At 41.1% G+C, this 26240-nt stretch overlaps 3 protein-coding genes across 6 annotated transcripts; 2 read left to right on the top strand and 1 right to left on the bottom strand.

Annotated features, from left to right (window-relative positions):
* Nucleotides 1–7397: 7397 nt before the first annotated feature.
* Nucleotides 7398–20379, top strand: RB195_002684 (uncharacterized protein; the record flags this gene model as incomplete). Of its 4 annotated transcripts, XM_064200050.1 has the most annotated exons (6): nt 7398–7454; nt 7506–7568; nt 7630–7737; nt 10353–10460; nt 14746–14843; nt 18243–18321. In XM_064200050.1, the coding sequence occupies 6 exons, from the start codon at nt 7398–7400 to the stop codon at nt 18319–18321; spliced, it is 513 nt and encodes a 170-aa protein (XP_064055931.1). The 4 variants fall into 4 exon arrangements, with proteins under 4 accessions (XP_064055931.1, XP_064055932.1, XP_064055933.1 ...); XM_064200052.1 differs by lacking the exons at nt 10353–10460; nt 14746–14843; nt 18243–18321 and adding an exon at nt 8183–8272 and having other exon boundaries at nt 7449–7454; XM_064200053.1 differs by lacking the exons at nt 7398–7454; nt 7506–7568; nt 7630–7737; nt 10353–10460; nt 14746–14843 and adding exons at nt 18517–18695; nt 18760–19882; nt 19963–20379 and having other exon boundaries at nt 18194–18364.
* RB195_002685 (uncharacterized protein) lies at nt 18767–20044 on the top strand (the record flags this gene model as incomplete). Its single annotated transcript, XM_064200054.1, has 1 exon — nt 18767–20044. One exon carries the CDS (start codon nt 18767–18769, stop codon nt 20042–20044), a length of 1278 nt encoding a protein of 425 aa, XP_064055935.1.
* Nucleotides 20380–20526: 147 nt separating the features above from the next.
* On the bottom strand, nt 20527–20931 carry RB195_002686 (uncharacterized protein; the record flags this gene model as incomplete). The annotated part of the gene is made up of 1 exon (XM_064200055.1): nt 20527–20931. The coding sequence occupies one exon, from the start codon at nt 20929–20931 to the stop codon at nt 20527–20529; it is 405 nt and encodes a 134-aa protein (XP_064055936.1).
* Between the last annotated feature and the right edge of the window lie 5309 nt (nt 20932–26240).

Here is a 26240-nt window from a genome sequence, read left to right on the forward strand (position 1 = left end):
ACCGTATGTCGGTCTGTCCAAAAAAGCTGCAATCACGTGATAAGCAGAATGAAGACGATTTGGAATTGTTTCCAAGTAGAACGCTCCATAGGTAACTCTCCCACGCCAGCCAGTGTGTATCTCCCTTCTCCCAGCTTACGAGGTCAAGTCTTTTCCTTACCCTTTGGTCACCGCTTCGTCTAGCGTTAAAACAGGTTGCACCGTATTTTTTTGTACTCGTACTGATGCCGTGCACTACTTTACACTGCATTATCCACTAGTGACTGAACTCCACGAAGACCGGACCACTAACCACTGCCCATCAAAAGCATTCAAGCCGAGAGCCACAAGCCATATAACCACTGGCATGGCTCGCTGTTGGCCACATTCCATTTGTTTGTATTGTATGTAATATGTTATTGCCGTTAACCGTTGTATTGATGTCTTAAGGATAAATCGCTTCCGTGATTAATCGTGTTATACCAAATATATTTCACCACTTTAAAGGCAGCATATCACGAATCTGAGGTGGTGCGGGTTTCAGGCGGAGTATTCGTATACGGGATTGTAGATTAACGAGAGGAAAGTGATTCCGTTTCTTCTTGATTGATTCCTGAAAAACGGCCCGGAAGGTACGGCTTCGAGCGTTCCGGCGCGCTATTTTCTACAACGAGTTCGGTTGAAACGCGCCAGCTGTGTGCACACACCGCATCTTCCGGCCCGTTTTTTACGCCAATTAGCAAGAAATGGACGGAAACCACCATCTCTCCATAATCTACGATCCCGTATACAAATACTCCACCCGAAATCAGTACCACCTCAGATTCGTGGGGTGATGTCTTTAACTTACTACTTGTGGATGAGGGTTGAGACCTGGACACTAGAGCCAACTCCCAGGTCCTCATAGAGGGAGTCGGGGGATGCGACCGTGATAGCATTGGTCCGCAGGGAATCTGCCACCATGTGGTGGCTAGCCCAGCGCGAGGCTTTCCGGTTCTGTGCGTTCGTTCGTGGCCGGGTCCAATCCACCGATGCCTGCCACTCTTCTTCGGAGCGGACCCAAGGCACGGAGAATCTCGCACGTCGGCGATTGTAGATCAGAAATAGCGCTGCATTTACCAAGGAAGGCAAAATAAAACCAGAACATGACGTGTTTGAGAACGCGACAATCGTTGGAGCAGTGAGTGACTGGGTTTTTCGCGATATTAAAGGCATCACCACACGAATAGGAGGTGGTACGGATTTCAAGTGGAGTATTCGTATAATGGATTGTAGATTATAGAGAGAAGGATGAATCCGTTCATTTCTTCCTAATTGCCGTAAATAACGGCCCGGAAGATACGGCTTCTAGCGTTCCGGCGCGCTACTTTCTACAACGAGATCGATTGGAGCGCGCCAGCCCTGTGCGGCGTCACATCTTCTGGGCCATTTTTTATGGCAGTTAGGAACAGATGGACGGAATCGCCCCCTCTCCATAATCTGCTATGCCGTATACGAATACTTCCCGCACTCCCTGCACCACCTCAAATCCGTGGAGTGATGCCTTTAAGCAGACTACACAAAAACCGATAGCCCGATAGTCTGACTTCTTCACAAAGTTCTTCAAAAAAGTTTCCTGCTCTTCGTATCCCACGCAAAGGAGAAACTACTGGGCGACTCTGGCATGCGATTAGGAGAACCACATGGAGAAAGACGAAGAACTGACGCGCGCGCGGATCGATTGGAGAAACAATGTAATTCAAGACTTCAAAACGATATTATTTTCAATGGTTCGTACTTAAAATCGAAAATTCCCTTTTTGGGGTGGAGACTAAAGGCGCTCACTATTATCCAACATTGGTACTCTTTCGTATATTTACAACACCGATTTCAGCTTCTGCGGTTCTGTAGTCTCGGTTAAATGCAAACAACAAAATTGCCGAAAATGTTGTTTTCGTCCAATTGAGATCTCAGTGATTTAGCGATCCGCATCTCTACGGTGACTTTAAGAAAAGATACAACAAAACCTCAAAATCACATTTTTTATTCTATTGCTGTTGTCGTGTTAAACGAGAACTTCTGAATGAAATAAGAATACCATTTTGGTAATGACCTAACTTTTTTTAACACTTCTTATTTCTACATGGACTTTTATGTTTGAAAAGATTATCACTCCTCAACCCAATAAGAGATGAGCACCATTTTCTATACTGGAAGCACGCAAAGAATTATGGAGACAGCAAACGGAAACAACTGGAAAGCAAGCAAAAGATTAGCTTCAATGAGGTAGCTTTCTGAGGATGCATTAACAAATTAGTCGTGCTCAACTTAATGTATTCAAAGATACTAAGAAATAACATTCCTCCAACATTAGTCGTTATGCCCGCGAAAAAGGTTTTCAAAGGTCGTTTATAAGTAGGAAGAATAAGTGTTGCTAATGTACCAATCCTTACTACGTGAACAGTGAAGTTGTTCAAAGTTTCGAACTTGGTTGCTTGATTAATCCTGGGAAAATCGCACGACTGTAAGATTTTTTTGTTTTTAGATTTTTCACTCTTGGAAACAACTGGAATAATTAGGTTTTGTCGTCATTCTGTCCCTCTACGTCAGGAGCGACGCTGCTTAAGAAAGAATGCTTCAAAACCCATCAGTGAAGACGTATTCAGATTTGGCATGGATGAGGAACTCTGAATGCTATGAGGTGGGTAGCTTTCTACGAAATAATGGTACCAAGGTAGGGATTCCGAAGCACTTTTGATGTTTTTATTGAAGGAAAATTGAATTATCGGAACATTGTGTCGAATATAAGCGAACAGGAAAATAGGAGATACATGTTTTTCTAAGGATTTCTCTTAACTTTGTAATTTTCACAACACTCACAGCCTTGTTATATTTGCTCTTCTCGTTTTCAAAACATCGATTCCGTACATGGTTGTCGATTGCGTGACCTGCTCAAGCATATGCCGGAATGTTGTAGCCACACCTTACACACATAAACAAGACGACGTTACGGAAAAGTTGTTTGTACCCATCACACTTACAGTATTCATCATAAACATTAGCAATTCTCTGATGCAAAAAGACATTATTCGTTTAGCAATACGCAACCATTTCCATTCTGGAAAGTAATCATTGTGGTTATCGTACTCCGATTGTCCTTGGTCATCAGATTGTCGTCAGAATACCACGAGTTACGGCTGTAGTGCTCCTAAACCAAACATTAGCATCTTTTTATAGTATTACCTAGGATATTCCGGGTCTGCTCGGGGGTAACCAGCACTGAAATAATGACTCCTTTATTTTCCTTATGTAGATGTTTGTCGAACCTCTTGCGCCGTCATCGCTTTCCAGAGTGCATAGCAAAAGAATATATTTGAATTGAAACTCTAGCTGTAGGGGTTCTATTGCGTTCGTTACAATTATCCACTCGTTAAAAAACTCAGGAACAACGATCATTCTCTGATTATTGAATAATCGAAGGAAATTTGCTTTTGCTTTGCGTCTGGGAGTAATAGATTTGTAATCGACTTTCGCAATTACCCAATATCAGAGCTGTTTTACTCTTAATAATGTTTTAAACTTACCTTTATTTGATTAGAAGAAAAAAGAAGGACACGTTTCACGCACATTTTACGTTCAAAAAAGAAAAAAACTTTTAGAGCCCAGCACAAACACCAAAGAACAAATAAAAGTAGGGTGGAAATAACAGCGTGAAAGTCCAAACTTCCTTGAATGTTGCGTAATGACTGAAACTTAACGATTACCAATGTGAAACAGGAGCCAAGATTGTTAACACTCTTTATTACTCTTTACTAATCTTTATTATTATTAACGTTTCGGCGTCGTCGCCTTCGACAGGGCTTGGAAAGTCAGATCATTTGTAACATGTCCTCTTAGATGGCTTAAAGGCACCACCCCACGAATCTGAGGTGGTACGGATTTCAGGTGGAGAATTTATATACGGGATCATAGATTATTGAGAGAAGAGTGATTGCGTTCATGGAACATGCGGTTATTTTCTACAACGAGTTCGATTTGAGCGCGCCAGCCGTGTGCACGCGCCGCATCTTCCGGGCCGTTTTTTGCGGCAATTAGGAAGAAATGGACGGAATCAGCCCCCTCTCCATGATGTACTATGCCGTATACGAATACTCTACCAGAAATCCGTACCACCTCAGATTCGTGGGGTGATGCCTTAGTACATCATGGAGAGGGGGTGACGGAATCAGCCCCCTCTCCATGATGTTCTATGCCGTATACGAATACTCTACCAGAAATCCGTACCACTTCAGATTCGTGGGGTGATGCCTTAAATAGGCTTTGATAACGGCAAAGCGTTAGACATAATAAAGGGTGTTGACAATCTTATGTGCTTTACAGTGATGATTGCCACTGTGTAAGTAGATTTTGTGTACATTGGTTTAAAAAGAATTAACAGTTAGTTTAATTATATGGTTAAAGTCGATCGACAGTCGATTGAATGTAGGGAAACAATGACTGTAACTCACCAATGCCCAAATTTTCAAGTTTAGCTGGAGTTTCACGTTAGTGTATTGGGATACAAATAAGTTTTAAGGGATTTACAAAAGATGGCGTAACTAGCACTAAATCGCATCGGACCATCTTTTGTATCATTATATTCATTTCTTTCTAGAAATCAATATATGTCATTTTGCTGAAGTGTAAAGAAGCTAAATTCGCTTAAATACGCTGAGATGGAGGCTTTATTAGACCAAGATTCATCCCAAACTCAAAAAGAGTGTGCTGAAACCTTGCAAGTGACTCAACAAGCCATTTCGAACCATCTTAAGGCAACAAATATATTGCAAAACCAAGAAAGTTGGGTTCCGTATTTACTCAACCCAAGAGACGTCAAGCGCCACTTTTTCACGTGCGAACAACTACTCCCAACAAAGATTGCAAGGGTTTCTGCACTGAGTTATGACGGAGGACGAAAAATGAATCTACACCGACAATCCAAAGCGCAGACAACCACGGGGTCCGGCCATGCATCAACATAAACGGCCAAACAGAATATTCATGGCGTGAAGCAGCATATCTGGTGGGACCAGCTCGGAGTGATCTGCTATGAGCTACTCCAACCTAACGAAAGCATCACATATATATCACAAATATCACCCAATATCACAAAAAAAATGACGAAGTGGTCCTACAGCAAGCCAACACTCGCCCTTATGTTGCAAATATCGTCAACGATACTTTGGAGGAGCTTCAATAGGAAGTCCTATCCAACCCGCTGTGTTCATTAGGCATTGCTTCCTCCGACTACCCTTGTTCCGGTCGATGAGCAATACGCTGGTCAAGCTGCACTTCACTACTTACGAAAAAGCTAAAAATTGGGTCGATTCTTGGTTTGCCTCAAAAGACGAGCGATTCTTGGGTCGCCTCAAAAGACGGAAGGCGAGGAACGAGACAACTCGGAATTCGTATGCCGCGATGAAAGATGAATAAAAGCCGTAGCTAACGGTAAACAAAACTTAAAATAGAATACATTGTACCAGCTTCCCTGAATAAAGTTTCGAAATCAAAAACCCTCACAACTTATTTGTACCTCCAATAAATCAGCAGTTACTCAGCTCATGGAATAAAGTAGAAAACTAAGGAAAAACATGCATTTGTTCTGATGCTAACATGTTCTTCCACGAATTGAGTTTTTAAAACTTGAAAGTAATCAACGTAAGCTACGAACCTTTGTGCCAATAAAAATGTCTTCGCAAACCCTACAGATCCTATTCATAACAATAAGAACGAGGAAACAGTCGACGAAAATGCTTTTGAAATCGCCGTTGTTTCTGAAACCCAGAAATTCTAATCACCTAAAGCACAAGTGTGAAAACTACAAAAGTGAATAAATGTACATCGTACCCCCTTGTATTGTACATTTTTTTTTGCGTACAAAAAAAAACTATCAACCTTCACTCCTATGAGGAAGCATTATCATCGGACTGAGCGACTTATCAAGGAACACTATCAGGTCATATCACGGTATATGATCCAATTGAGGCCATCATGACCAAAAATAAACATCTCAAAGCTATGATTACTGTACATGCAGTAGGAAAAACAGTGTGTGAGTGAGGGAGGCAGCTGTCCAAGTGAGGTTTAAGGGCAGCATACCACGAATCTGACATTTTGAAGGAATCAGCAGGAAAAACTAGAGGTGGAGTTTCGTGATCAGGGGTGGTTCCGCTTATCTCTCCCTAGTCGTAAGAAACTAGGTGCAAGACGACTTTTTTTTTAAAAGACGATTTCAGTTGCAACGCGCCGCATCCAAGTGCAATCAGTCGAAGATCAGTGACGTCTTCTCACCGACTTATTCAAGTAAAACCAATAAATAGACTCTTGAGGGGAGCAGAACGGTGTGCATAGAAGAGCGTTCTAACGTACCTCGTAATAATCAAAGTGATTCCCACGGCGTTTTTTTACGACGATCAGGGAGAGATGAGCGGAACCACCTCTAATCTCGCAACCCCATCTTTATTTTTTCCCGCGGATTCCCTCACCACATCCAGTATGGTATGCTGCCATTAAACCGACTCATTCAAATAGAACCAATAAATAGAGTCCTAAATAGGTGAAAAAAGGATGAAAATAAGCCGTACGACGTAGCCTACTTGATGAGTGCAGTTAAAAAGATGTGTCCCCATCCCAGAAGTTCCATGGTTATAGAATGCTTTCATTACCTCTGAGAATTTTTCTTTGTTTTGTTGGAACGCCGTTCTTGCATACAGAGTTATGATCGCTGACGGTACTTGCATACTGAATAGTTCGTTTAACCAATTATTTCTTCTTTTTTTCAAATTCTTTTTGGTCACGCCTCTCAGTAGCGTTGCGTTATTGCATTTTTCTTGCTGCATGTTTGTGTGTATTATAACACCTGGATCAGAACGGCATACATGCAGTGAGGCATACGGCGCCTCACTGCATCTAACCTACTAAAGATGTGGTACAATGTCTATAGATTGCAGTGTAAGACGGTGTAAAATGATTCTCACCATTTAGAGAAATGACACCATCAACACAAATAGAAAATTGCCGACAATTTCACGCATACGGTGGTGGTTGTCTGAAAGTGGAAAGTGGAAGAGATTTGGGGATATATTGGGTGGTGCGAAAGATGCAGACAATGTGGATTCGGAATGAGCAACAGTTAGAGGAGAAAGGCTGTGCATACACCCTTGACAAAGCTTTGACATGACTGTGATTTCATTACTGGATCAGGCAGTCCCTGATCTAAATATCTGACAAAGTTTTCTGTTCAGCTAAAACAGATTACGAGTTACATTGCTAACCTATTAAGGATATTTTTCATCAACTTTACAATTTACTTCCAGATTATTACCGTTTTTGTGACCTATCCACCGTTCCGAACAATCGAAATTTTGCAACTTTTACTTTCATTTACTTCATTGTTCTCTATGGTATATGTCGAGTTCAAGTATGTGTTGCCATTTACATTTCATCGGAATATGAAGGTAAATTTCTCCAGACCAGAATACGAACACTAGGACAATATTCGTCTTCAGATAATTCTCAGCATCACTTATCTCATGGCGATCACTCATGCTCTCATCAGCTCGTCTATGCAGGTCAACCAATAGATTTCAGCTCTGAACAGCGATGCTCCCACAAATCTCTTTTTCATTCTAGGTAGTACAAGTAGCGATGACTTCCGCCAAGCCACCCTGCGAATCATTCGCCCCCAAATGGTTTTATGAGACTGTCCATATGACACTTACAACGTTCACTGTGGGAATGGTAGGTGCACTAAATCATGTTTGCTCTTTCCAACTCTTTTACACTTTTAATTTCCGCTCGACTTTTTTATTTTCTGAAGTGGGTACAGTGCATCGCATCGGGCTCACTCGAAATGTTTACTAGGAGTGTATTTAGGCGCAGCGTATCACGAAATTGCTGATCTTCCGATCTCTCCACTAATAATTAGAAATGAAGGTGTAGTTCACAAACTTAATCAGACAGGAACGTTATCACGCTCAACTCTCCAGCCCCGTCCCCCTTTCAATCCGTCACCTCCCTTCCCCCAGTAATCCAGCAAAAGGCCTCCGAGACAGCGTTTAAAGCGTTTGAAATCTTGCGTTCGCAACGATGAAACTTATTACGGGTACCAGAACGAGATCAACTCGTTTACGATTGTGCGGGGCAGTTTCTGCGGTTTATTTGAGGTATATAAATCATGTTACAGATATCGGACAACTTTGGAGTTGTCTGCGTTCTGTCGCGTAATAAGTCGTTGAGCGACGGGATCACACAAGGCTGTTTCACACGCTCGTAACATCGTCAGTTCCGTGACACAGTGCCTTTAGAAAAATCCATATTTTGCAGAGGTCTATGCAAGACATTCTCAGCGTATTTACAACGAAGTTGTACCGAGATGGTTCAATAAGTTTCAGCTTACTAGGAAGTAAGAAATAAAAGGAAATTGTAGTTCAATTTCCGAAATACAAAGCCATTACACTTACACGATTAGCGCTGCAGTGTCTTGATAGAGGAAGATAGAAATTTCCCTACAAAGTTCCATCTAAGCTGGAAAAAAATAAATTGCTTTTTTTTCTTCCAAAATAAATTGTGGTTTCGATTGCGGAACTACTTCAAACATGAACTTTTGCAAGCCATGAGTTTTAACATCCACTTAAATTGGGGGAAATATACAATACTCTGCATGAACATTGAAAAACCGACGGTGAGTGGCGTCGCTCTAACTGCTCTAAATGGAAACTTCGGACAACCTTCATTGTCCCCTTATCTAAACCGACATATTGTTGAAAGGACGCAATATGGAGATTAACTATCTGGTTATGTTAGTGTATTGTTGTTTGTTATTTTAGTATTTGTGTTTTGATTTATTGTTGATAATGGTTGGTTTCTTTGCGGTTGTCACGCCTATAAATGCGTATTGTGATTTTGATTTTTGTTATACACACCCGCTGTAACTGTATAGTTTAATCCTTTTGTTTTTCCTTCTTCCCCTCCGTAAGTGAACTACAAATGGTTCTAAGTTTGTTCCTGTATGATTTTTGTTATAACATCTTTTTTACTTAAGGAGATTTTACTACTAAAATTTATGACTGTTTCTCTTGTCTTTTTATAAAAAATCGGTTTACTTGTTATATATCGTTTGTTTATTATTTTTTTATCTACTCGCCGTTTCCACCTGGCTGCTTCCTCACCACATCTTCTTTATTGTTTTGTTGAAAGTTACATTTTGGATATTACGTAATAAATCGCTCACATCTGTAATATATTAATCTGTACCTTCTATCCGTCTGTTAATACATAGATTTAACCATCTTCTTTTTTATATATGTGTTAATTCTTTTTATATTTATATAATTGTTGTTGTTTTTAAATTGACTCTATAAAACTCCCGCCTATCATAGTGATTTATCTATTGCGGTACTTATTATGTGTGTTTCCCCTGCTTTTATTTTTAAGTACATGCTTTGGCTGCTTATACGCCTTGTTGGGGTAATATATTTGGTCTTTGCTCTATTTTTGAACGTGTGGCGTTTATAAATCTAATACCCTAAATACAAACCCTACAACGGTCACTACTAACCGGCTGTTTTGGTGCTATTTGTTTTATATGTTTTTTTATCGGTTGTTCCGTTTGTTCTGGTTTGTACATTAAAGGCATCGTTCTACAAAACTGACGTGGTATGGATTCCCGATGGACAAACTCTATACGAGGTCATAGATAGTGGGATCAAAGACGGTTCTGTTCATTTTTTCCTAATCTTACTATAAAAAAAACGGCGTCAATGACTCCGTTTTTCACTGCGATTTCAGCTGCAACGCCCCACATTTGTACACGTGCCGCATGCAGGTTCGCATCGGTCGAAAGCCATCGAGCTCTCCTCGACTGCGTATTCAAGTGAAACCAATGAATAGGTTGTTGAGAGGGCCTGAATGTACGCATAAAGGAGCGTTCTAGCTTTCCTCCTAGGAGCTAAAGCTGTTTCCACGCCGTTTTTTAGGACGATTAGGGAGGGGTGAGCGGAACCACTCCTGATCCCGCAATCTACAACTCCATCTCTAGCTTTTGCCATGGATTCTCTCACCACGGCAGATTTGTGGTATGCTGCCTTTAATAGTACTCTGCATAGATCACATTCTTCACTTGGATGAGATCACACCATACATTTCTGACCCGCGGTTCTTTCATCTAGAAGAAATCTGCCGAGATTTCATAAGTCACTGAAGACTTTGCGCAAGTGTTTCTTTTGCTCGTGTGAGTTTTGCACAAATACAGAGATACATTAGATTCAAATTCTATACGATTTTCATGTTCCATATAAAAAGATGGATCGCCGTAGGGCTCCAGTCCTCTACTCCAGAATGATCTTCCATTGCAGGTTATAATGCTGTTTATGCTCATGTGCGAGCGGGCTATCGCCACACTATTGTCGAAAAAATACGAGGTGACGGGCGTCACTGTTGGTATTTTCCTTTCCGCACTGGGAGTAAGTTTATTGTTCATTTCACTTGAATGAGTGAAAACGTTAAAACACACTAGCGCTGTCATCACTTTTCATGCAAGAGCCACTGCGTAGCAAGATGTTGTTGTGGCGATTAACGTTTTTAAAGCGTGCTTAAGCTGTTCAGGATGTAGCTAGAAGGAAGTGGGACCGCATTTTTTCTTACCAGGAAAAATCAACAGTCAGGATCATGTATTAGTGCACGGCAGTGTTGAGTGGTATTTTCCAGACGTGTTGCCAAAATTTCAAATTGCTGTGCCAGTTAGTTCTGGAGTTTTTGCGGAGCGGTTGCGGAATGGATCTGACAAAGAAAATGTTCGTAGGACGTTACTTGGTTGTTTTAAGAGAAGCGGAACGTTTTCGGAAATTATAAAAAAACCCTCCTGTTTGACCACGAAAACGAATTACTCAGCATTTGCTGTGACATACTGAAAGCACTGAAATCAATTTCTGTGGGTTTTTGCTCCTGAAAATCAAATCAGCGCTTAGGAGGAATATATTTCAAACCGTAGCATAGTAGAAGAATCAAGGGATTTTCAGCACTTTTCAGCACTTAAAGTCAATGTATCAGGAAAATGACAATACTGGGATCTCTAAGCAAATGGACAGAAGTTGGGACAAAGATCATAAGTGTGATTGTGATCATGCTCTTTTCTCCCTAACGGAATAACGGCAATCCAGCCTTTTTAAGTATTTGGGACAGCTTTTGCAGCTCGACGGGTGCAAGTTGGATTGCGGAAGTTTGAGGACGACAAAGTTGTTCTTTCGCGTAATAACTTGCGCCATTGGAAGGCGGTATCATACTATACTGTCTCACTAGCCTTTTTCTAAATGAATTTAGCGTAATCAGTTACTCGTAGTCGTGAACTACAATTCTTCCTTTTTTAATCGTGGAGTAATTCCAAAATCGTAACTTTGCAAATCGTTATTTTTTATAGGTAAAAAGTTTGGAGCGTTGTAGAAATCGAAAGAGGAAGTAAGGATTCGATAAAATTGTTTGTAGAAATGTGGTGTAAGAGATTTTATGACAGCAGTCCACCTTTTCTCCTGGACTACAAAAATACAGGATCCAACACCACGACATTAAGCATTTGAACATTTGAAAGTAAACGGGCGAAAACGTCACAGCATTTTCCCAAGCTATTCGCTAGTTTTCATAAATAATAAGATACGATATGTTGTCCAAAGAGAATATAGCCAAGCAAGGAGCGGAAAGATGTATAGAGTCAATTCAAACTTTCTCAAAGGCGGCAAATATTTTATCATGATTTACTACGAGTAGAAGTTTTGCAACGGCAGCAACAGCAGATGACTACGTGTTGTTTTTTTTTCTTCAATACGACCTCTTATGCTACAACTGTACCCTAGCAAGAACTTGGCTAGAGAGGCAAAAGATATCTATGTACGTATGTTTGGTAATATGAACACTCTTGTAGGACCAAAATAAATGCAGATGTACTACCATTCCTACAATACCCATTATTCTACGAGGCAATGGTTTCAGATAGCAAGTTCGATCACCATCATCTTAACCACCTATAGAAGCTCAGATTTCAACGAGTTGAACCCGTCCGTGCTATTCATACCATCCACAGCGGTTCACCGAACTACTCGAATGTTTCTTATACAAGTTATTATTTGCTGTGTATGCGTTTTAGGCATGATTGTACTTATTGTCATGAACATCAGAAAGTGCACCAGGTCAGCAATTAATTTCCAATTCTATTTTTACTTCCATCAATACTCTACCATTTACGTAAAAACATTAAAATGGAGTGGAAATAGCAGAACCACAGCATTTACTAGTACGCTAAACCTGAGTCGTTTGCTGTTTGTTGAACTGAGAACTGTTGAAGCTAAAAAAGCTAAAACAAAAAGGTGGAATTTTTTCGTGAAATTTCGACGTGGGTTAACATTCGTGCACTCATTGTCTGGCACTTAATGGAACAATTATTGATTTTTTGGTATTAACTCACTCCAAAATTTCTAAATATTTATGCCCAAATTTTGTTTGGCGCGACGCGACACTCTCTTTCTCCAGTATCTACGTTTTTGTATCGTTAAAAAATGTAGGTCCTGTCTCTCTAGAAATCTCATCAGTCTTCACTCACCACTTATAATTCTTATTGGCAGATTTTGTCTACTATAAAAATTAGAGCGAGAAAGTTCTGTTTGTAGGTCCACTTTCAAAGTTGAGAACAAACAGGTTTTACCCTTCTTATCACCACCTCGTAAATTTTGAAGGATGATTTCCCACAAATTGATAGCAGCAGATAGGAAGGGTCCTCTTCATATCAAAATACAGAAAGTTTTCGGAAAATATTTTGATTCTATCATCTATGTTGAAACGGGTGGAACTTCACAAAAGTCTAAGAAACAAATTTTAATGCTATCACTAGTATTGTAGAGGTGTTTAACACGACATGGACTCACCCTCATCCTTCCCATTAACTTTGCTTAATAGCTGAGAATAAGCTTTCTTGTTGGAAACTGCTTTAGTTACAAGATAAGATAGTTTATTTTCACACAGTATACATGTTACATGTACATGTTTAAGCACATAACAACAAGTGGAATCTATTGTATGGAGCTTCTAGTGAAATTTCATTCTTGATGTTGTACTTGGATTAATCGGGATCTCTTTAATGTCTTCTCAAATCCCTTGGTTTGCGAGAGGAGTTACAATCTTTCGTTGTGATGTATCTTTAAGACAAAGAACAAAATAAAGAAGAACAAAATAAAGAACCTCGAAAATTTTCCCATTTTTTAAAATGTAATGGGATTGCAAGTACTATTCGAGCCATAACAGTAGATGTGTCATTCTGTTCAGTTTAATCACACGAGTCATTTTAGGAAAGGTATGATGCTAACCTCCAGATATCAGATACGTGAGAACATTGCCACTACAAAAATTGCGACTTATCTAGTGGGATTCCAGACGTAAGTAAAGGATTATTTTTCACTACCATTGTCGGTCATTTCCTAACGACAGCAAACCGTCGCATGAGAGATAATGAAACAACCATTTCTCCGTTCACCAAATTACAAGAAAAATCCACCTAATAAATCTTCCAAATAGTGCACTTTATTCTAGAAGTCTCAAATGGATAATGCCTCTCTCGTATCAATCCCATTGAATCCCATGAAAGCCGATGACCATTGCAGTTACTCATTTCAGAAACTGAATGCGCTATAGCAATTTCATATCTCTTGGCTACAGCATTCTTGTTCCAGGATCCTATTCTTGTCCTACACTGTTTTCGGCAGCATTGTTTATTCATATCGTAAACGTATTTTTGGGGACAACTTGAAGGCTTTCACTGCAGCTAGACAGGCGCTCTACGTAAGTGGCCAAAATCTTTTTTTTTTTAACTTTGCAATTCTGATTATATTCTTTTATTATTCATCCATTATTCAGTTTGTTTTTCGAAAAGACAACTAGTATAGAGTACTGTCAGTATACAAAAAGCAGGCGAGTGGACGAATTTAAGAAACTTGATTTTTTCTCTTACTGCCTTTCCATCATGTACACATCGTATCACAATCAAGTAAAGCGAGTAACATACAACACATAGATAAACCTAGTTTATTGCATGTACCAATTTCTGCCATTTAATGAAAAGGAAAAATAAAAATGATCTCATCGACAGCAAAGTTGAACAAGAAAGGTCCTCTTGTCTTATTCAGGATTCCACATTAAACGATGAGACTAAAATACGGTTGGTGTACAGGAGCAGTTCTACTGCTCCTGTACACCAACCGTATTTTAGTCTGCTCTTCTACTCATGTCCTCGATAAGATAAACGGACTGGAATACCATTGGCGCGAAGCGCATCGAAAAGATGAGCTTGGCGAGGAGAAGCGAAAAGGGTTAAAAAACTAAGGATTCGACTTGTGTGAGCTTCAAGAACCATTTCGACCAATGTCCTGACGATAACCGTCTGGTCAATAGTTGAGAGAATAGGACGAAAAGAGCTTGTTAATCACTGCTGGTTTCCTCGCGATGTTTGGTAAACCCACCCAGCTCTAGTACTTCAGACATTGTAGGCAGCAAAGATATTCCTCGATAGTTCCTGGGTTGTGTGACGGATAACTTCTTGTGAAGGAGAAGTATAACAACGTGTCTCTTTAAATTGGTTATCATTTGGTCAATCTATTTTAAAAATGTTCTTCGTCATCTCACGAATCCCAGACAGAAGAAGATATTTCAGCATTTCCGCGCTAACTCCATCACATCTACCAGGTTTCCTCTTCTATCTTTTGGATTTAGATCAGGACATTCTATTCGGTGGTTCGTCGTGGAGCGCATATGCGAGTCTATGAACGTGCTCGAGTTCTAGCGCTAGTGTCGCTTGCCGGTTCAGCAAGGTGTTGATGTGATCCCTTCGAACTGGTAGGGGCTCGATCGACGCCCGCACCATTAGCATTCTTGGGAACTGGCAGAAATCTCCATTATGCTGCTATATTGTTCTAGTAAACCATGAGCATTCTCCGGGTTCTTGTCCTCCCAGGTCTTTCCAGACCTCTTCCCACCTGTCGTTTTATTCGCGGTCTCGTTGCAGTCGGTGGCGCAACTTTCTTCTAACTTTTCCCAGTTGAGATCTAGTTTTTTCTATACGTTTTTATTGGAACGTCTTGGACACACTTTCTATAGGAATCTGCATCGCAAAGCTTCTTCCCGATTCGTACATCAGCATGAATATACGTTGGCGGGACTTTGTCCTCATCGTTATTATTACTTTTCCTACGGAACCGTACCTCGGGGCTAAGAAGAATTGGACGGTGGTCCGAATCGAATGCGACGTCCCAAACAGCTTTAGATCCCTGACATTCCAAGCGAGGAATGTTCATCACCCGGATGAAGTCGAGCTGAAGCTTAAAAAATTCTACTTCTGCTTGCGCTCCTCTTTAGCTGCCAGAGGATTTGGCCCTTGCCACTTGAGCTGATGGCGTCGATGACTTCTCCTGAACGTTCAAGCAATGTTTGGTTCACCCGAACCGCCCACATGATTACCTTTGTCTTACGTGCGCTCCATACATGGATAATACCATTTCGTAGCACCTCGGATTGATGTTCTAGTCCCATCATGGCATTCGCGTGAAATCTGACAATGACGATTTGCTGGTCGAATATCTTGAGTGTCCATTGGGCTTCTAATGCAACGCATCGTTATTGCCTTCAGCGATTTTCGTGGAGCGGCAAACGATACATAGAAACCGTTAAGGTCTTAGACCAGACGCATTGTTGGAGATAACTCGACAGTGTTAGACAGTTTATTGTGAGGCAACGAATGAAAGATTCAATCAATAAGGCAGTCGACCTCAGGGGCTTAGGCGATATGCTGGGGGACAAAGTATGACAATCTTGCGCCATACAGCAAAGCAGATTACATTGCTCGTACGTTATGCAAACCGAACACTCGTTCCCTGGTTGTGTTTAGTTCAAGCAGTGCCACTGCAAACAAGTGCGGAGAGTGAGTATATAAATCATTTGTTAATAAAACGAACACAGCGACTCGTTTATTTAGTTTTCTTTCACTTCAAGGGCATTTCTAACCTTACGACTTAGGTTAGAAAATCTTAGCTCTTTTGCACTACATCAACACGTCAGGGCGAGTTAAACAATTTGTGAAGACTTTTGAAATGATATTCAATAGTTTACAGATGCTTTTTTTCTCATAGGCTTCTCTTCAACGTAAAACTAAGGTTTGAATGTTTCTGTTTTATCTATCTCTCCTCTACAGGTGGGAAATTTGCGCATTGTATATGGGGTATACATATCTGTGGAGAGGAATTTGATAGTCTGATTTCCCTTCTATCGGAGCGAACAGAAATTAGAGGAATCTGTTCTAGAACAAGAAACAATTTTTGTCAGAAAATTTTTGTCAGCATAAGTTTCTGGGCAGCACAGTACATAGACTGTGTGTTACGGTTAATTTATGTACTGTATCTATGTTTCCTCTTGGGCACGACTAGATGTATGAATGCTAGGACCACATAATTAGATTCTTAAAGGCATCACCCCACGAATCTAGGGTCGTTTGGATTTCCAAAGACTATACGGGGGCCGATGGCCAAAGACTATACGGGGTCGTAGATTGCAGAAACGGGTAGGACCTCGCTCATTTCTTCTCTATAGCCATCTTCCGAGCCATTTTTTTACGATAAGGAAGAAATTAGCGAGATTCCACCCGTTTCTGCAATCTGCGACCCTGCGTAGTCTTTGGCCATCGGAAATCCATACTGCCACAGATTCGTGGGGTGACGCCTTTAAAGCGAATTTTTAATTTGGTACATAAGTGTCAATACTTTACATAGTAAGTATGAATTATTAGTTGGAACTTGCTAAGAGTAGGTCAAAAAGATTTCTTAAATGCAAACAAGATAAATTCTAAATTCTAGCTTTCAGCTTATGCCATTGTTCACATTCTCACTTCCTATCTTCACCATAATCTTGATTCGTCGATACCGCTCACATCGCAGTGAACAAATCCGATCGATCGTTTCCCTACGAAGCACTGGAAATGAAGGATCTCGCAACTACGGTGAAATCATGCTAAAAATATGGGAGAAATCAAGCAAATAGATTGACGATGGATAGGAAATGTATGTAGGTTTTTATATAAAAACTTGTATCGACGAAGTTAAACGGCCGTTATCATAAATAATTCTTTATTCTCACACTGTTTCTTCTTATAATCAAGCGTGGAAGATCTTTAGCTCAAAACTTTCTTCCCCTTGATCATTCGCAATTAATAATCCGTAATTAATTAGTAATTCGTATGGGACCATTCTTATCTCTGCCCCATAATGAGCTTTGAATACAATATCCTCTTTCTCGACTATGGATGAATTTTTGGAAATTTATGGTCTTAGCAGGATATTTCTATCATTATCTTCCCGGCAGAGGATTCGGTGACGCTGGTTGCATTTCCCCTCTGATCTGCCTTTTCAACTTTAGGAGAATACAATACAAGTTGAGAGGAGGGTTTTAGCGAGGAATGAATAGGATTTCAGCAAAAACACATAGTAGACATTAGCACTATGACGCGACGGGGCCGAAATCGTCGTACTACCTCCTCACTTAGCTAGCCTGTAGCCTTGGCCCAAGGACCGGGTACTAGCCGGACACCTTTGTGCCTGCCGGAAAGAAATCTCCCCCACCAAACCCCCCCCCCGCCCCCGCCCACCCCCCCCCCCCCCGGGGGGGGGGGGAAGGAAGAAAAAAAAAAAAAAAAAAAAAAAAAAAAAAAAAAAAAAAAAAAAAAAAAAAGGGGGGGGGAGAAAAAAAAGGAGAAGGAGGAAGAACCCCCCCACCCCCCCCCAACAAAAAAAAAAAAAAAAAAAAAAAAAAAGGGGGAAAAGGAAACAAAAAAAACCAAAAAAAACCCCAAAAAAAAACTAAAATACCAAAAAAAAAAAAAAAAAAAAAAAAAAAAAAAAAAAAAAATAAAATTTTTAAAAAAATAAAAAAAAAAACCAAAAAAAAAAAAAAAAAAAAAAAAACAAAAAAAAAAAAAAAAAATTGGAATTTTTTTAAACCAAAAAAACAACCACCACAAAAACCCCCCAAATTTTTTCATACCCAAAAAAAAAAATAGGAAGGCCTGGTTGCCACCACACCAACCCTTTAGAAAAACAGGCCCCGCACCCCCCAAAAACAAAAAAAACCCCCCTACTACACCAGCGGCGTTCGTGAAACACAAATAGATTTCTGGATGTTACGCGATCGCCGACTTCTGCAGGATTCAAAAGTCATCCTTACAGACCGTGTCGCTGCCCAACACCATCTGCTCGTTATGGACTTGAAAATCTCCCGTCCAAGGAAGAGACATCCAAGGACTGAAACACAGCGCATCAAATGGTGGAATCTGAAGGATCGAAAGGAGGTATTTTCCTCCACACTACTCGTAGTGTGAAGGAAATGTGGTCGTCTACTTCCAGCGTTATACGCTTGACCGCGGAGAACACTCTGGGAAAGACGACTCTAGATAAGCCCAAGGTACAAAAGGCTACGTGGTTTTGGAATGAGGAAGTTCAGGCGGCAATTCGTGAGAAGAAGTCCAAGTATAAGCTCTGGTGGAGGACGCGTCAGCCTGAAGATCGGGGTGCTTACCTAGCGGCGAAGAGGGAGGCTAAGAAGGCAGTCTCCAAGGCGAATTCGGACCGCTACAAGGCTGTGTACGACACGCTTGATACCAGAGAAGACGAGCGGGCAGTGTATCGTTGAGTCAGAGCGCGTCATCGCTCAACGTTGGATATGGAGCACACCAAGATCGTTAAGGGAGCTGATGGAGCCGCGCCGCTCTGGTCAGATTCTGGAGAGGTGGCGAGAGTACTACAATCACTTGTGTAACGAAGAGTTCTGTCATCCTCCCATGCCAACTGTTCCCAGCGTCGAGGGTCCTGTTCTACCAATTACTGCCGTCGAAGTCAGTGCTGCTCTCGCAAAAATGAAGTCGAACAAGGCAACCGGTCCTGATGACATACCTGCTGATGTCTGGAAGCTGCTAGGAGATCGAGGGTCCGTGTGGCTCGCAACTCTATTTAACAAGATCGTTGCAGAAGGACGGGCTCCAGACGTTGGGCAAACTTCCGTGACCGTGCCTGTCTGGAAAGGAAAAGGAGACATTGCTGACTGCACCTCGTACAGGCCTATACGACTGCTGTGCCATACGATGAAGGTTTTTGAGCGTGTGCTGGAAGCTCGTCTGAGGAAAATTGTTAGCGTTTCACTCAACCAGTGCGGCTTTGTGAAGGACCGCAGCACTATAGATGCTGTCCATGCTTTCCGTATTCTCCTGGAGAAACATCGAGAGAAGAACCGCAGTGTGCATGTTGCTTTTCTCGATCTCGAGAAAGCTTTCGACCGTGTCCTACATGAGCTGTTATGGATGTCCATGAGGTCGCATAGAGTACCAGAAGAATATGTGCGGTGGACGAAGCTGCTTTATGCGAAGCCTACCAGCGTTGTACGATGTGCTGCTGGAACAAGCAGGCCATTCCCTGTACAAGTAGGGGTTCATCAGGGTTCATCCCTCTCACCCCTGCTGTTCATACTGTGCATGGACACGATAACGAAGGAAATCCAGAAGCAGCATCCGTGGACTCTACTCTTTGCCGACGATATCATGCTCGCGTCGGAGTCTCGAGATGATCTTCAGAAACAAGAAACTTGGAAGGATCAGCTGCAGCAATATGGATTGCGCCTCAACACATCAAAAACTGAGTACATGGAGTGCGGACCAAGGATAGAGGACGGTTCAATTCGTGTCGATGGCACCGAATTAAACAAGGTGAACTGTTTCAAGTACCTTGGATCCAAAGTGACTTCCACAGGCGACATTGATCAAGAAGGTCGAGCACGTGTTAATGCGGCATGGATGAAATGGAAAATGGCAACAGGGGTACTGTGCGACAAGAAAGTCCCTGTTCGACTGAAGTCGAAGATCTACAGGACGGTTGTGCGTCCTGTTGCCCTTTACAGATGCGGTGCGGCCCTTTACGGTGCTGGCCGACAACGAAAGCCTTGGAAAGAGTGCTGCACGCTATGGAGATGCGGATGTTGAGGTGGACGATAGGTGTAACGCTAAAAGAGAAACTATCCAACGACACTGTACGTTCCATCTTCGGCGTAGTCCGGATAACTGAGAAGATGAAGGAGGCGCGACTGAGATGGTTTGGTCACGTCTTGCGACGAGAGAAAGATTCTGTTGCCAAAACCGCTCTGAAGCTCGACGTTTCAGGAGTGAGGCCGCGTTGGAGGCCAAAGATTCGCTGGTTAGACCGTGTGAAGCTGGATACGATAGATGCACGTTTGTGTACGGCTGATGCAATGGATAGAACCAAATGGAAGACAAGAACCAGAAAAGCGGACCCTGCAACAACGCGGGACAAACGCTAGGAAAAAGAAGAAGAAGAAGAAGAAGGTCGAACTACAGCAATTATTCGTTGATTCATGTCATCAAACAAGCGAACGAACTTTCCTGGTACTCCATCGGCACGAAGCGCGTTGAGAAGACGACCTCGGTGAGCAAAGTCGAATGCGGCCTCAAAGTCCAGAAACGCTGATTGCATTTTCTTCGAATACCGCTGCCGGATTTCGATCACTCTCCTGACGATGAACACCTGGTCGATCGTAGATCGGCCAGCACGCTCGTCGTTGCTCGTCTCGCGTTGTTTCTTCGCGATGTTTAATAAGTCGGTACAAGATGATCTGCTCCAAAACCTTGTGCGTAACACGCAGCAAGGAGATTCCTCGATAATTATTGGGGTCCGCGGCGGATAACTTCTTGTGAAGAAGAATTATAACAGCGTGTCTCCACACGTCACGCATCCTATGGTCTATCCATATTGAACTGATGATCTTTGTCATCTCACAAATCCCAAAAGGAGGTAGATATTTCAGCACTTCTGCGCTAATTCTGTTGTCTCCACCAGATTTTCCACTTTTCATTTCACCAGAACCTATGACTCGGTCGGTGGTTTCCCGTTAACTGCATATGTCGGTCTATGAACGTGCATGAATCTGAAGTTCGGACGCAAATGTCCCTTGCCGGTTCAGCAAAGTTTTGATGTGATCCCTCTGAATCGTTAGGGTTGCTTATCGTTGGCTGCTCCATGGCAATGTTGAGAACTGACGAACATCTCACCATTACGCTGTTCCACAACACTGCACTGTTTTAGTAAACCACAAGCTTTCTGCGGCATTTTGTCCTCCCACGCCCTTCCAAATTCCTTCGCACTTGTGACCATTGTCGTCGTTTCGCTGCAGCTGGTGGCGCAACCTCCCTCTCAGACACCTTTTCTGGGTAGAATTAGCCAGTGGTGCGTTGGGTGCATACAGAATTACAATGGATTTTGTTCTGCAGATTCCAAGGTGAAGTGTGGGGCAGTCGGGTAGAGGTCCATTGTAGCCACACGGTCGAGGGTTCGAAACCGCCCTAGTGCAAACCAAGCATTTCATCCCATCTTTGTTTTTTGGAATGAAATTTGTATGAAATATTTTCTTTGGAATTTGGAGACACAAATTTTTGGAATGAATTGAGAAATTATGAAATTTCACTCTAAAATGGTGCTTTTAAAATGAGTTCATCGTGATCAAATTAGACTAACGGGATTTGAATACAATTCTGATACAGATCAATTCTGAACGGCCGAAGACGTCAGTTGTGCTCTCTTCGACTTCTAACAGAAGGACTTGTCGATCACTCCACCAACAGGGTACTAGCAGGATCAATTTCACTATGACATGTGCTTATGTGATCATATAAGTTCGTTTTTCCTTGTATTTCCACTCTTTTCCAGTGATAGGTGCAAAACTTTCTTTTTTTTATTGGTCTTTGAAACTGTATGTTGTGTGAAGTTCTTGATTGTAGTACTGTTTTGAAAGCCTAGTAAATTCATCTGCTTTCTACCTACGTATAGATACATCTTTTGCTGGTGACAGCTGCTTCCTTTGTACATCCGCAGAAATCAGTTGCTTAAAAACCACTTTTTTCACCCTTAATCGCTGTTAAGAGAGCTCCTTCGACCGACGAAAGAAGAATCGTCTAATTTTGATGGTACTTTCCTTAACTTGTGATTGCAAGAGAACTTATCCACAGATTTCTTAGAATTGTCTTTTGACAGTTCCCAAACAGTTCACTATACAGAAACGCAGAAATAAGTTTACTCTAGCTTTCAGAATTTAGGACGTTCTGATCTTTTCGTGAAGCTTCGAAGGCCTTCCAAGATCGCCGCGGTCGAAACAGAAAAAGAGCTCAAAGGTCGCCTTAAGATTTTTTCAACCTGCAATTCCCTGAGTCATTCCACTAAATGGTGCAGCATGACTAGCTGAGTCCTTCTCTCCTGACGACAAATGTCATTCGGTTGAATTCGCAACAAAGACAATAGACAGGTTATTTCTCAAGACAGAACATGATTTTGAGAAACTGTAGTTGGAAGAACAGATTGTGCAAGTTTTGGGATTTTAGAGCTAACATTGATATGTTTCACGAGACAGTCTTCCAAATCAACGGGAAGAGAGGGTGTGATCAAGTCCAGAAGCGGAGCTTAGGATATTATATAAATTCATTGCATCTAAAGAAGAATTTGAATCTCTAATTGAATGAGAATTCCCAAAATAACTCTCAGTAAACTACTTTCGCAATGAACCACACGAAGTAAAGAAAGTGATGGAGCATAAAGGGAAATGATTCCAGAGTATTTCACGCATGAACGTCGTATTTAGTAAAATTGCATCGATAATAAATCCTACAAACTTTTTCAAACAGTATAGAGGACGAATGATGTTACATTCCATAGTATAAGAGTAAATAATCTTTAGGAATAACACAATAAATTTCAAATGAAAATGAAATCATGTGCTTCCAAAATTTCCTAAGTATAATTTACCCTGTTTTCTAGCTGACTTTTCCGTACTTCATTCGGAATTCCACCACAGAATGTAACATTAAAGGTATAAAACGTTTTCAAAGAGAAAGGAGAATGAACTTTTTGAACAACAAATGTTTTTCGGGACAAGATGCTTATTTGAGTTCAAAATTGGAGAAGAAAAAAAAAACGACATCTGTTTTTGGAGCACAATCCGTAAATTTAGGAGGAAAAATAAGCGAAATTAGTAGCTTGTATGAAAAAATGTAGATCTTACGTACATTGCTGCCTTCAATGATCTTTCCAAAGATGTAAGCGGGCAAAGAACCTTCGCTTTTTCATTAAAGCGAGGCATAACTGAACTATTGTATATATAACATCTAGGCTTGCAAAGCCAAACTGCGCCTCAACGTGAAAAGGTTGAGCATATGACGATGAACAAGATCGGCCATAATAGGACTGTCAGGATAGGCTTCCAAGCAAAGAAATATTCAAATATTTGCGTTGATTTTTGGATCCTACTGCTGCTTTTGCGCAAGTCACTCTCGAGTTGAGTTCAAATGCCAGTCGAAAAAGAGTGGTCTCGATATAATGAGTTTCCAGAGGTTTCAAACCGGAGGCACAAGGAACTGGCATCCGACCTGTTGCTCCTCGTCGCTTTTACTGGCAAGAAATGTATTCCCATTTTGAAGTCACGGAGATGACGTTACGATGGTCGGTAGGCACTACACGCCGCAATCTTAGCGTCGATATTCGGCAGAAATTATGAAACGTTTCGAGAACACATCCGAAAAAGCCTAGTTTCGATGATATCACCACGTCCTCCACTGACAATAACACTCCGTGATGACGTCCTTAATCCCAATGATTTCGGCAAACCACCAGGGGAGCAGCTGGTACGATGGTGGCTTTACAAGATCCATACCGGCATCCACCCCGACAAATCACAAAATAAAACGAAATAAGTTCGCTTGATTACTAAGTTCTAAGCCTGACAGGGCTTAGTCAACAAACTTTTAAAAAGAAGATGACACATCGACCCAGGATTCAGGTTGGTTGGTTTGTTAACAGACCTGAGTGTTCCACTAGGTTTTTTTCAATAATCCTTCGCTTTGCTCTAGTACTGTGCACACCCGGCTGTACAAAAGAATTGTCAATATATTTGGCTGACATCAATGGATATTACACTGTCAGATTCAGATTTAGGTAAGTTGTGCAATGCCAGACCTATACTTACATATACTGAGGCACATAACTGAACAATTTCCAAAGTGAAACAATTTCCGAACAATGGAAGCAAATCAGTGGAAAAAACATTTCCACAAACAATATTTAGGGAAGACTGATTGTCGCATACCTGCGACGTAATTTTTCGAACAACTTGTGAATAGTTCTATTTTTATTGCATCCGGTTCGTTTCATCATCACCGTAATGCTTCAAAGCAGTCAGCAGTCGACCCCGATGATTGATAAGGGGCGTGGTATAAAGTACCGTTCCCTGTTATGGTTATTTTCGTGACATAACGACTTGTACCACTCATTACTTCGCTCACATTCTCTGCCTACTGTATAATAAACACATTCCACTGAACCACCGTTTCGGTCCGTTCAATTAGGGTGATAAAACCCCTGGGCCTCCAGTCACCCACTTATATAGTCAGCTATTAAAAGATTGTTGACTTTGCCTGACCGAAGCTTTGGTCAACAAACGTGGGATGCAGAATTTTAAACGTGTTGAGGTTGCTTTACTGATAAGGCTAATCACATGGTTTTGACACTGTACGAAGGAAAGCAGTGGCATTTTTTTCTCTTTTTTCTATCAGAAGACATCTCGTACAAATATTTTCTTTGTAAAGTCTTTTTTTATTCAAATAATCTGCATTAAGCTTAAAACATCCACCAATTAAGTGGAATGGCGTTTTGAAAGCTTTAAACTGAGATGCATCGAATGTATGTTAGTGTAAGCGCGAGATATGGGAAGATATAAAAATGCACTCAGTTGTAAAAAAAAAAAACAAACTGCTGATCATCTTTTCCGGTTTGTTATTTCGGTCTGGATTTTATAAGCTTGCAAGTCTAGACCGCTGACAAAATCCTCACTGAAGACTAATCCAGTGAACTATTGATTCTTGTAAAGCGGATCGTTCCGCTTTCAACCTTTTCCTTTCTATGTGGAGTTTATATGGGAGATTTCTTCGCCTAGCGCGGCTAAAAAGCGAAAAAAGTTCAACTGTTTGCGAAAAAGGATTTGTGATTTGGTTTTTTTTTCCAGCTGTGTCCTTTTTGTACGAGAGCCGAGCGGATTTGCAATCGGAGTGTATCCAAAACGTAAACAAGGGACTCGTCTAAGACACTTTTTCATTTATGTTCCAGCTTGGAGTAATTATGGCCACGCCAAATTAAGAGTTAGATAGAAGTAGTTCTAATAGAATTAGTTCTTCGTAGAAGCACTTTCTGATAAGGCAAATAGAAGAATGAATGGATAAAAATTATAACCGCACTTGTACGGAACATGTCTGCAGATGAAATTGTGTCTTGCTTGATGTTAATGGAAAATTTTTAGACTCTCGTATGCTACTGCGCATTTATGCGGTCCAAAACGGAAATTTTCAATTGTAAGCATTGTACAACATGATTACAGAACACACTGTACGAAACTTTAGTGAACATTGCGAAAACTACGCTGTGACTACACAAAGCCTACTTTAGTTACCAGTACTGTCAGCGTCTACACACGCAGATGCTTTCCGAATGGAAGAACGGTGATGAAAAGACTTCTTCTTGTAATTCCTTGGAGTTGTTTTCTCCAATTTTGATCAAATTTTGAAAGAAGTGCTCTTTCCCAACAAAACAATCTGAGATATCATGTGAATTCTGTATGTCCTCCTTTCTTAAATCCTCAACATTACATGCTGAATTTATGATTTCTTGTTTTGTCAATAAGAATTTCTTGGAATTTTATTAATAGCCTGATCTCTTGACTCTTGATCTCAGAGAAAATGTTGAAAATGTTTCCATCCGCAGGGAAATCAGCTAGTTACGTCCCCCTCTTCCATACTTATCAATGTCTCATTTCATTGATGTACTTTTTCTTCTCAGCCACTGGGAAAATAATGACTGCCTGCAGAAATTTATAGCTACTTCCTCAACAATGACAAATGTCATGACGACGTTCTCGTGTTAGATTAACTGTGAATAACAATAATAAACGAGTGAATAACAATGCTGCTGGAATTATATAAAAATGTGTAGGAACAATGTACCAAACAGATCCGAACCAAATGTTTTTGGCATCTGTGTTGCGAATCCATCGATTTTGTGCTCCACCGAAACAATTCATTCAACTTATGTGGCGATATAACGACGGTTAATCAGACCACACGGTTGCGT

The sequence above is a fragment of the Necator americanus genome, chromosome IV, assembly GCF_031761385.1.
Source record: "Necator americanus strain Aroian chromosome IV, whole genome shotgun sequence".
NCBI lineage: Eukaryota > Metazoa > Nematoda > Chromadorea > Rhabditida > Ancylostomatidae > Necator > Necator americanus.